Raw genomic sequence first — 12,965 nt, forward strand, 5'->3', positions numbered from 1 at the left:
TGTTTATATATATATATATATATATATATATATATTAAATACATGTGTGTATTTATGTATTTATTTATTTATTTATAACACAATAAAGGGGCAAAAAGAACGAAAGGAAAGAACGATTAACTGAAGAAAATTGAGAGAAATAGTAGTAAGTTTTATTTACTGCTCATAATCATTAATCATAGAACCCATAAAATAAGTTTAAAAAAATACTAAGAAAGCAAGGAAAAAATATAATTTTAAAGAAAAAAAAGAAAAATATTTATGAATAAAATGTTTTTAAAAATATTTAAAAATTTTACAAAAAAAATTAAAATCGTAGGAAAACAAAATAAAGAAAAGATATAATCTCCTTGTCACACAATTATATCCGCAAAGAAGAGTGCTTTGGCTATATTGTAATAATATAGCCGAAGCAAAATATATCAATACAATAGTGTGAGTATATATATATATATATATATATATTTTGCATTTTCGTCATGAAGCAACGTAGAGATCAGTTTGTCAGAATGTATTCTTTAGTTTTTTATCAACCTTTTCAACGACAACACGCACTTCTTTACGTGGAATATTCTCTTCTCGAATGAAAATTCTCTCTGTCATCTAGAAATGACTCACGGAGGACTGTATTCTCCTGCATTCTTTCGGAGAACATTATTTTCTTTCAACCAATAACAATAAAATAATGAAAGTTTTATTTCGTCCATCTATCATGAATGCTCATCGAAATGATTGTTTTGCACATTTTTTTTTTCAATTGGATTATGAGATATAGTTTGTTACAATCCATGAATTGCATCCCACTGATGCTAAATTTATATTTTATAGTGAGGATTTATTTTGTTTATATCATTTTCAGTGTTTGCACGATTTTTCACCCTATTTTCAGAGTTATCGATTGCAACGTCATAAAGTGGCGTTTTCTTTTAATTTTAAAGAAAATCTGTAATAGCTCATTATATTACAATTTATGTTGGAGACTATTTGATTATTGTTATTATAGACTAAAACTTCATTTACTGATTTTAACGTTTTCTCTTCTTATTATACTTGTATTTCTTTCTTTTTTATTATATTCATCGTCATGCTTTGTTTATAAATTCTTTTTCGATAACTCGCCCTGCATTATTTCAAAATAGTTGCGATCATCATCATAATGTTGCGAACTGTTATTCAGTTAACAAAATGAAATAGAGAGCACTCAAAGTAAATTTTGACCTTATGATCTGATTTTACACGTACTAGGATTCAATCTTGATGGTTTTAGTATCTAACCTCAAATATGCTCAAATAATTTGTGCAGATTATATATAAAGAAAAAAGTCACAAAAAAATACTTTCCTTTGAATAAACTTAATTTTGTCCTACGGATTTGGATTTTTGATCCTCAAAAGGTGGGAATAACCGCAATCTGGAAAATGGAGTCCCAAAAAATTTAGGCAGCAAAGCTGTTAAAATTTCGAACCCCTTAATGTCAATTCCTTATATTTATGGACTTCGTCTCAAAGAAGACGAATTTTTAAATTTTTTATCTTTAGAGACCATTGATAAATTCTCATAAATTCTTGATGTTGTAATTTTAAGTTAATGTTATAAAAATTTTATATTTTAAAACTAATTTTTTTAGCTCATCTTTGTAATAAATAATAAATAATTCTAACTGATTATTGTTTGTGTGAAATTATATTTCGATAAGNTTTTAAGTTAATGTTATAAAAAATTTTATATTTTAAAACTAATTTTTTTAGCTCATCTTTGTAATAAATAATAAATAATTCTAACTGATTATTGTTTGTGTGAAATTATATTTCGATAAGCATGTTTTATTATCGAGCACTTTTTATTTCTTCCGGAAATGTACAGATTTTTTCCGGTGATTTTTGTGGAGATTCCTTAGTTCTGGAAATGTAGCAAAATGCTCAAAATATAATAAATAAAATAATAAAATAACGATGTAAAATTAACATTAAGAGGTTTAACCTACCGACTATTCTCCTACCTAAACTATTTTCCAGATTATGACTTACCCTTCCCCCTTATTTTGGTGCTCAAGAGTCAGTATTCATCTAAAAAAAAACTCATTTATAAAACATTTTTGTTTTTAATGATTTTGAAACTTAACATAGTGTCTGGTTAAATTCATTTACATAGTTCAGGTTAGGCACTCGAACTATTAAGATTGGGTAAACGAATCATTAAGTTGTTCTCGTTTTCATTTTGCGCACTGTACTTTATGTTTCTGTTCAAATACCTTTTCAAGTCGGAGTTATGCGTCAATTCGTCAGGGAGACAGACAATTCGTTGAGGGCCCAATTCGACTCAGGCACACATCTCGTCGCGAGCACACTTTCTTGCAGTTTCGATGAAATGCGTCTATTAGTGAAGACAGCACCCTTGCATTATCTACGAAGACTTAACTAAATACTAATTTGTGACCGTTCCAAAATTGCGAAAGTACCTAAGAGGAGATGTTTTAGTTTATTGTTACATACAAGGAGAGGGAGCTTACGTAAGGCACTAAATTAAAAATAATTATTGATGTTCCTGTATGTGTTCCTTACATCTGAAAAATGTACATAAGTATATGTCAATTGAAGTACTTCTTATACTTAAAATGGTACATTTTGTGTAAAAAAAAAAACTCTCCATAAAAGTTCCAAACTAATGGTCTGATCATCAGTTTTATTCAATTCAGCTAGTAAAAAATTAACTATATGTCCTATTTGGAAAAAATTCAGCCTTAAAAAATGAACGAAGCATGCAGAGGAAAGTTATGATTTATAATATTGTGACAAAGTTTTCTGCCAAACGATTCTTTTAGTGTTAATTTTTTCGAAGTTAATTTCTTGTAAAAAATAACTTTTAGTAAATATTTATTGTTTTTTATTGTTTTATTTAAGAATGATCGAAGAAATTTAGAATTGTAATGTAAAATTTTTTTGCACCATTTTAAAGAAGATAATTTTACATGGCAAAATACAAAATTTGAGTCAAATCGGTTGAATAATTCCTGAGAAATTGAATTTTAAGAAATTCAGATATTTAAAATTTGATTTCTCAGGATCTACTCAACTCATTTCGTTCAAGCATAGTATAATTACTGACTTAACAAGTATTTCATGGAGACAGCAAGAATTCGTGCTCACGACTAATTGCGCCGTGGCGAATTTTGTCCACGGTGAATTGTTCTCGGGAAGAATAGTCTCACGACAAATAATGCGCGATGAATTGTTGCAGGACCACTTTTGATTATACATGTTAATTTTTCCCTTTTATTGTCTTATGTCACACATTTACATCACCAGTTATTATGTGGATGTTGCTTCATTACGATAATTCAAAAATATAATAATTTACACAAAAATAAATTACCTAGCCCAGAAAAATATCGAACATATTTTTTATTAACAACTGGAAGATAAAATTAAACCAACACCTACGAAACCTTTGTTTACAAAATACTCATGGGTCTTAATACTTTTAATAGTGGCACTATATATGCGTTAATGCAAGTAGCTATTTCAAGTAGCAAGCATAATAGTGGCACTATATATGCGTTAATGCAAGTAGCTATTTCTAATTTTACGACATAACTTTCTGTATAATGCTTAGAAAATTATTATAATATATAGGGATACATCATTTATAAAAAATAACATATAGTGGTGGTGTGCATTCATGTTTGTCTCATTTCTGTTTCACCTTGGATATCCTATTTTTAATATTCTTTCTTATCTGACCATTCATCAGCTGTAGAATAGTATGATGGGGGTCCAATTTAGTGGTTAGTGGAGGTAGCATCATCGTAGTATTAAACATATTTTTGGCCTCGTGAGATACATCTAAATTTGTTATGAAGAAGGGATCTCAGAAAAATAAACAAATTTGTTTGAGAAAAATTGATTTATTAATTAGAGTATATGGCCATACTTAGAAATAATGAAATAAAGTCCCTCAAGGGAATCAAAAGTCTCTTAACATCAAGAATTTCTGTAAAGATATGAAAATTCAATGGTTGGGGCTGAGAGGCCCCCTTTCAGTCCCAACTCCAAGAATTCAAAGTTAAGTAAATTGTTCCCAACAGACAGTTGGAAGCATGGGAAGACATCCATGGTTGGCAATTTATCGAAAGATAAAATAACCAAGAACAAAGCCAACCTCCCCGTAATCAATATTAAATTTGGAAATAATTTGGCTATGGCTTACCGTTAAGAGACTGTTAAGCATTTGTATAACCATGCAACTGAAACATTTTTCTCGTAAGAAATAAAGAATTGTAAATCGATTTTTTTATTGATTTTGACGCGACAGTGAATTCACGAGTTTTGCATTTATATTGAAATAAAAAGTTAATCGTTACATTAATTGTTAAGAACAGAATAAAATATTTATATTAGCTTCTTATAAAATGTAATAAAAATTAAATATTTGGTTTAGTTTGATTAAAATTCTATTAAGAATGATTAAAAAAAATTTACGAAATATTAAAAGCTAAGGAATATGTAATGGCTTTTATGGTATCACAAATGCTTTTTTTACACTAGAAAATATTTTGGAATCAAAGAATTATATTTCATTAAAAATCTTTGAAAAGTATATTTTTTTCTCCTTAACTCAACTCATGACACATAATAAATGCTTCGTCGTTTCTTTCTTAAAAAATTTTTAGAAGAAAAATCATGTTAAAACTGGATTAAAAAAGTAGTAATAGTCTTTTTTTTTGCTTCACACGAAGTATTTCTGGCATGAATTTTTAATAATATTGTTGTAAAATCAGAAAAAAATTCTTCAAACATGATTAGACTTATTTAATGAAAATGAGACGAACGAGATAAACGAAAAGAAAAGGAATCAATCGATGGGTGAAATCGGTAAAACGGTAATAAGCAAATGAGTACTTCAGTTTATAAACAAAATTAACAAAGTTTATAAACTTGTAATTTATCAGTACAGTTCGTTGTTAAATGCAGTAAAAGGTGTGTGCGAGGGGGGAGAAATATCATTAAAGTAGTCTAAGTTTGTTTGTTCACGAACAAAAAGTTAAAATCAGAATGCGTCTTGAACAAATGACCAACTTTTAATTAAAAGGACTTCATTAATTTATGTTAATGAAAGAAAATCAATACAAGTTACCCACACTTTAGCTGAAGACTGTGTTTGTCTATTTTTTGTCTACCTCCGAGACATAAATCGTTGAAGCTCGTTTTGTGCAAGTGTAGGTAGCTGTCAACTCCATTTTATCCTTCTTAATCGATATTCTTAGTTTCAACTTCATTTCGTTTAATTGCAGAGTTTCCAAGTTTTAGAAAAATTGAAGGAAAGAAAAAAAATTATCTTTAATTACATCTAATCTAAGAATCGAGATTTAAAATTTTAGAGAACTATTAAGTATTTACACAATTTTCTATCTCCAATATAGTCGTATAAAAAATTAAAGCTAGTTGTTATTCAAGTGTGTTTTGCTCGTTATTCAATTAAATGTAAGTGATTATAAAACAAACATGCGTCAAAAAGTCTAGACGAGCCACTCTTACTCTAGTGATTCGCCTTAGTGATAGTGAAATGAGAATTGTAGATCAGTTATGGGCAATTTTTTTAACGCTAGAGTTAAAAACTCTTCCCACTATAGAATGCAGTTTCAAATAATGTTTAATTTACACCGAAGAGCCACTACATTATGACCACCCTCCATCTATAACAATGGGCCCAGGTTTTCATGGTTTCTCGCCCAGGAACAATGTATTCATGGGGCACAATAGGACCCATAATCCTCATAGAACAATCCTAGCCGTCTGTAAGCTACTTGAACATAGTTGCAGACCAAGCTCACTCATTCATGGCAACAGTTTTCCCTGCGGGGGATGGTGTTTACCAACAGGATAATGCACCATGTCATAAAGGCTGAATCGTCATGGATTGGTTCGAGGAACATTCCAGTCACTTTCAAGTCATGTCTGGGTCCCCAAATTCTCCTAACCTTAATCCAATAGAGCATTTGTGGTCCTACTTGGAAAACCAAATTCGTGCTGCCACGCTACCCCCTCGCAATGTGAGGGAATTGCAGGACCAGTTGGTTAGCACTTGGTACCAGATACCTCAGACTACCTATCAGCACCTTGTGGAATCAATGCCAAGGCGGGTGCTAGCAGTTTTGATGGCTAAAGGTGGTCCTACATGTTATTAGCAGGGTGATCATAATGTAATGGCTCTTCGGTGTATTTATATGTAGTGGTGGTTAAAATTATTCTAAACTAAGTGTTAAAATACTAGAATGAAATAGAAAAACATAAGCTTGCTGGATAGAGATGTAATACAAATAGAATACGGCTGCTGTTGGATTTCCCTATCTCTCCTCGTCTCTAACTTCCCACTCCCCTCAGTCACGTGCTCCGTATCTTTCGGCGATTTTGGCGGTGTCGTTTCATTTTGTAAACGTTCACATTTTCGTAAAATTAAGAAAAGTTTAATTTTGGCAAGATTTAAAAGTATTTTCAAGACCGCAAAAAAAGTATCTTTTAACAGGAGATTGCAAAGATACATACAGAGTTACGACGAGATTCGAACGTACTTACCGAGCTTTTGGCGAGACCTTCCAGTCTTGGTTCATGCTTTAATAATATCTTTTCACATTCTAATAACATCTATTCTTTGTTTTTTCAGAAATATTGGCGAATGACAAATATGAACATTAGGACAAATGATTCGTCGGATTTTTGAGACATATAATGGGATAATATGTGAAGTGGGAGTAGAATTGGGGAGAGAGAGGGTGCCAAGTAGTGGGAAACCAGTCGGTTAAACATATGATGAAATCAATAGGAAAAAACATAATTGAGATCAAACTAGATTAGAATATAACAATATTAAAATAATATCAACATTTATTCAGGTGTAATAAAATAGAAAATATTAGAGAAAATTATTTACATATTTACACGAGATTTAAAAAAAAGAAAACTGTCAACGACAAAGAAAAGGTTATACAAGCGATAGATATACAGGCAGCTAACTTGTCTGTGACTCTGTGACAATGATGACTCAGGCGTCCTGGCAATACCACACGTTTCTGGGTTGCTAAAACACACTAAAGTTACCAATTTATCGTCCCCACAGGTAGAACCCATTTGGGATGCTCTACAAATAGGATATAAAGTAAGCTTTATAGCATAATGAGAAAACTGTAACTAAAAGGAAGCTGATAGCCTGAGAAGACTAAAAGGAAACTAGTAGTCAAATTTCTTACAAGATAATGACAAGCTCATGATTTTATTTTCCCAATTTAAATTCCCCAAAACGAAAATTTTCAACTGGATTTTTAAAACAGAAATTATAAATTTTTAGTAAGGAAAATAAAACGATGAGTATTTGAATATCCTTTTAGAAACTTCTATTCGTTTTTCCCCCTGGATGCTATTAAGCATAATATAGGACAAATATTGACTACATAAATTAGGGTAATTGAGTGTTCTTTTAGGGTTTAAATGTATTAATTTTAACGAAAGTTATTAAGCTGAGTTTATCAACATATTAAGAATACCTGCTACTTTAAATTCTGTCGACTGTAATCACGACAGTGCATTTTGTAAATAAAAGCTTCGGGCATGTATATAAAAATTGCGCATTTAATCTTGAAAGTAAATGAAGTACTATTTGTAGAGTCTAAATAAAAATACATGTACAAATAATTAGTTAGTAATTACAAGTTAAAATAATAGTGTTCAAATGTAACCAATCTGCAGGGTGACCACAATCTGAGAAATTTTAAATAAAATTGATAAAATAAGCGGATAGATTAAAATCGATGAAAAATTTTTTTAAAGTAATTCCCACCTACCGAAAAATATAGGAACATATTTATATAAAAAAAATACGTCTCGAGAATCATTTTAAGGAGTTAAACAAAAATTATCAGGACTTACGTAAAATAGCACTTAAAAAAAATCATAAATACTGCTAAATGTTAAAAACAAAATAACAATACTACATAAATAATTTTCTAATTTTATATTAAAAAAGTGACACATTTCATAAAAATGAAAACAATGTTAAACAGAGAATTTGTTATAAAATTTCACAACGAAAAAAAAATCCTACGGCTCTTAAAAAGAATAGAAGTTTTGAAATATTTTCACTGCCAGCAATTCCATATTTCTTATTTAATTGCACTTTTCTCGTAAATAGCCATAATAGTGCGAAATACAGAAAAGTATGTATGAGAAGAAGGGGGCGCTACTTTGGTAATCGAAGTATGAAATTACATTTTCTCGGTAACAAGAGTGTGAAAAATCACTTTTCTTTTTAGAACCAGGCATCGAATAGTAAAAAAATCTCATAACGATTGCTTAACGTGCCGGATGATTTATTTTCTTTTACAAATTATTTAATAACTTCCCCTTAAACTCTGTTTTCATTTTATTTATACATGATGAAGAACATTAGTTAATGTAAAGTTATAAAAACAAATTTCGCAGCATTATTATTTATTTTTGAACATTTTTAGATTTTTACAATTTCTTTAACTCTTACTGCTTCGCATAATAACAGGAAGTTTCATTCAATTTTTTTAGTGATTTTCAAGATATAATTTTTCAAAATATAAACGCAAATAAATCAACTGCTTACAAGTTACAAAAAAAAGTCTTAAATCTAAAGCTAAAATAAAACTTTTGAAATTTCAAAAATCCTCATGAAACTTGTCATACCAATTATTTTTCTGTACTTTAGCCATCCTATAATAAAAAGCAAAAAATATTTACCACTATCATCTTGTAAACATTGCATTTTTTATAATAGGACATTATATTGCATAGAATTAATATGAGTTCTTTTTGCAGGGGGAGGTAGGAGATGTGAGGCAGCCCTTACATGAAACAGATTCCTCCGGATGGTAAGTTGGATTTCTAGTTTCTTTCATATGGGGGGCATTCCAGCCGATAGATGTGTTGGTTGGTTCTAATGCCACTTGCCACACGGGCAAGCCAGCTTAGTGAAACCGAGCAAATTTAAGGCAGAGAGTGCGACTCTTGTTTTTCAGTGGCGCCTTCTATGGCCAAGAATTCGACTTCTGCCACATCATACGTCACACCTGTTTATAAGACAGACCCATTCAAACATCCATTCATCCACAGATCGTAATTTTGACCCGAATCAGAGAACGATTGATCTCCAATCCAGTACCCCCAGAGGTATTGATTTGTTATGGGAACGTGGAGGACTTTGCGACTCGACAGAATTTTAACGTGCATCAATCACCAACTACACGGGGAGTCTTCGGCCGGCTGGGTTCGAACTCACGAACTCTCGGACACAGACTATCCCGGCACAATAGATGTGCTGTAGATATTTAAAGTGGAAGCTAAATTTGTATCTTTTTTTATTTATTATTATTTATGTAGCTACATAACAGGTACAATCGAATAAAAACGACTTAGAAGGACTCATTGTTCTCTCAAAAATGTAAATTATGAAGATAAAAATTATTATGAAGTCGTGATTAATCAGTCAGTAACGTTTCCCTTTGTTAAATCCGCCGGTTTCGAGCGATTATCATTTAGCATTTCTTCACAGATCGCATCGCTCATTCAATGCACCTATATATAAAAATATCGAAAAGAACAATTTTATATTAAACCCTTCGCTACGACTTATTTAGAGTTAGACAATTTACTTTTATTAGAAGCTAACTAAATATTACTTTTAGTTTGAAAGCATTAAATTTGAAGTTTTAAAATCTAAATAAAGTTTACTTAAATTATTTATTTCTCTTTGTAGACTAATTAATTACAATAAAGCCTCTCACTACTTTATTTTTAATATACAGGTATATAATATATAGTGAGCCCCGTTTGCCTATTTTGGGTATGTCATGGTACTTTATATTAAAAAATAATATTTTACTTTAAAATGGAAGCATATTTTCTTGGACACTGAGCTTATTGCGTTTAATTCTTAGATATAATTGCAGGATTGCCACGACATTGGTTAAAATAAAGTGGTAGTCAAATCCTACCGAAATATAAAGTTTAGTTCCCATTTGAGCATTACAAAAATATAATATTTTTATTTTTACAACCATAACTTTGAATTGAAGAGAAATCTTTGGGTGATACCTTTAAGCATCGTTTTTTTTCTCTCTCCAAATTTTGTTTTGAATAGATATATGCGGTGGTAACAATAATAGAAGAAAGGTAACCAAAAAGTACAAAAAATTTCAATGTTCTTCCATCTCTATAATATAGGCTCATTTATTCATTAAAAATAATCATGACATCGATGGAAATGGAGTAACTGAAAAGTCAGCGAATAAATTTGCTTTAGGCTGGAAAAAAACAATTCAATCGAGTAGAGCAAAAATGAATCAAAGAGAAATTTTCTTTTTTAAATTAAAAACAAAAATAAGAGCTCGGAGAAATCACAGCAAAAAATTCAATAGAAAAAATACACAGAAACACTTTAATTCAAATCGAAGATTAAGGGAAAAAAAGGCGCTGATATAATATAGAATTATTTTGTTTCTTACATATTTCACAAGAAATACATATAGTAATTGCGAGCACGCTTCTAGACTTTTATTTTCGTTATTATTTTTATCTTTCTCCCTCACTCCTTTAAATATTCTTTTCGATGGTTGCAGCAGATTAGAGTAAGTTAGAATTATTTAAAAAATAGTTTTTTTTTCGTCTTATGTATCGCCTCAAATCAATCTTTCCTATATTCTATCAGCTGTACAAGTTTTATCGGAGGCAAAGATTAACTTTTTTTAAACAAAGATTGACTTTGTCGATATGATTTATTTAATAAAGTCACTTTAAAAAAATGGATGTACTCCATAATAATATTGCATCCTTATGAAGATGAAATTTTAAATAAGTTTGGGGTTGCGATATGAGAGAGTGAATGAAGATAAGTTCTTTTTATTTTGTTTTGCACCGTGGGAACAAATTTAATATTCCTGACTTATGTAGGCTAACGAAATTTTATAATGTACGTAAATAAATTCTTATTCGATAAAATGCGGGAATTGTTTTGATCATGAAATAAATCTTTTTAATTCCTTGAAAATTACGAATTGTTTTATTTGTTGAGATTGTGAATCGAGACAAAGTATAAAAATGTTTCTAAATTTTGTACTTTTTCTTTCTTTTTTACATGTTTCAAAGACTTAATGAACACATTTGTTTAGCACAGATCAGTACCCATCGCTGATTCCATGCATTTAGTCAATTTGTATATAAACCATCCCACTTTATCCATTATATATACACTTCAGCAATAGGGTCGTCACACTTTATTCATTATGTATGGAGTTTAGTCAATTTGGATAAACAAACATCTCATTTTATCTATTTTCAAAAGTTATGGCAAGCGAATTAAAATTAATATTTGAATGTATATGCGAATTAATAATGCGAATAATAATTGAAAACGCAATTTAATAATTTTAAATAAAAACTTCAATTTGATTAAAATATTGATGGTTTGATAAAAACCCGAATAACTTTAGATTTAATGATAAACATCTGATAAGATCAAAAAATCATTTAAAGTTTTTTGCCTTCGTAAGCAAGAAAAGTGCGCAAAATAAATAAAAGTAAAAAATGCTGACACCCAAAATAACTTTTGATCCAATGATCGAATTTTCACGCATCAATACTTATTTTTAACAGTCCGAGTGTCCAATCGTTAATCTGAATAATCCAAAGTGTTAATTAATTTGAGCAGATGATATTTTAAGTTTTAAAATCCGACATAAACATCTTTTTCTCGATTAATTCAGATTTTTACTCTCAAATATTGGGAAATCCGCTTTCTAGAAAATAGGGTCTTCAATAGTTTATAGTAAGAAGAGAGGTTCAAAGTTTGGTCCCCTAAATATTTACTTTACTTTCTAAGTAGATCGCATACTCGAAAGAAGTTGTATTTTAAATTTATTATAGTTCGAGAACTGTTCAACGTATTTACTTCAAATTTTGGATTTTATCCCTTAAAACTACTCAAATTAAGCAAGTGTACTATCAAAAGTAATTAATATGGGTGATTTTAATACTCTGAAAGGATAAGTAATGGAAAAAATTACTTGAGTTTGATGAATTTTGACTATCCTAAGTTGTCCTCGAGCAATACCCTTAACCTACCCAAGTCAAAATTTTTGATGGTTTTCCATTGATGGACCAATATAATCTTGATCGCAACCATCAATAATTACTTTTTGATGGTAAACAACATAAGTAACCATCATCCCAATGTTGGAATTCAGACTGATTATGATGTCTAACATAAGAATAACAACTTGTTTTGATGGTTGGTTGATATTGAACCATCACGAATTTCCTTCACAGTATCTTAGAAATTAAATCTTGGAACGGTCATTAACCACCATCATCCCAATGTAGGAACTGATTAGTTATGGTCCAAGATAAAAAAAAACAAATTTTCTTAATGGTATATTCCATCAAGAATTCCCATTAAACTATCATGGAAATGTATAGTTGGAACCATCACGGATCATAATGGATTGTTGGACCGTGAGAATCAAACTTCTCTTGATGGTTAACCATCATAACATTAAAGTAGCATTTTCTATCACGGAATGATGGAACTTTGTAGGCATATCACAGACCATGAAATGGAAAATTTTGGATGGTGACCATCAAATGATGTTAGACCATCATAAATAGACTGAAACCAACATAAATCATCCAAATGTTTTGATGAGACCATCAAGAATTTTGACTTGGGTAATAACGAACCTAATAACACCTGCTTAACCTAATAACGAACAAATACAGGATTAACACAGTCCTTAGAAAAATAAAAAGAACTGGTGTGAATTTTCTTAGAACTGGTGCGAAAAAATTTAAAATTTCTATGTAATAGTTTTCATTTTATTGCTAAAAATTCAAGTATAGAAATTTTTGTAACTAGATATAATCTCATTAAGTTATGATAGTTACTACATAATAAAA

General features: G+C 30.0%; 1 protein-coding gene across 2 annotated transcripts in view; it reads left to right on the top strand.

Annotated features, from left to right (window-relative positions):
• The window catches only part of LOC107437036 (uncharacterized), a 325,463-nt gene that overhangs the window by 159,262 nt on the left and 153,236 nt on the right, over positions 1-12,965 (top strand). For both annotated transcript variants that reach the window (XM_071181567.1, XM_071181568.1), the window contains one exon: positions 8,835-8,887. In XM_071181567.1, coding sequence (XP_071037668.1) covers positions 8,835-8,887 — 53 coding nt within the window. The remainder of the gene's footprint in view (positions 1-8,834; positions 8,888-12,965) is intronic.

This window comes from Parasteatoda tepidariorum, chromosome 6, assembly GCF_043381705.1.
Source record: "Parasteatoda tepidariorum isolate YZ-2023 chromosome 6, CAS_Ptep_4.0, whole genome shotgun sequence".
Taxonomy (NCBI): domain Eukaryota; kingdom Metazoa; phylum Arthropoda; class Arachnida; order Araneae; family Theridiidae; genus Parasteatoda; species Parasteatoda tepidariorum.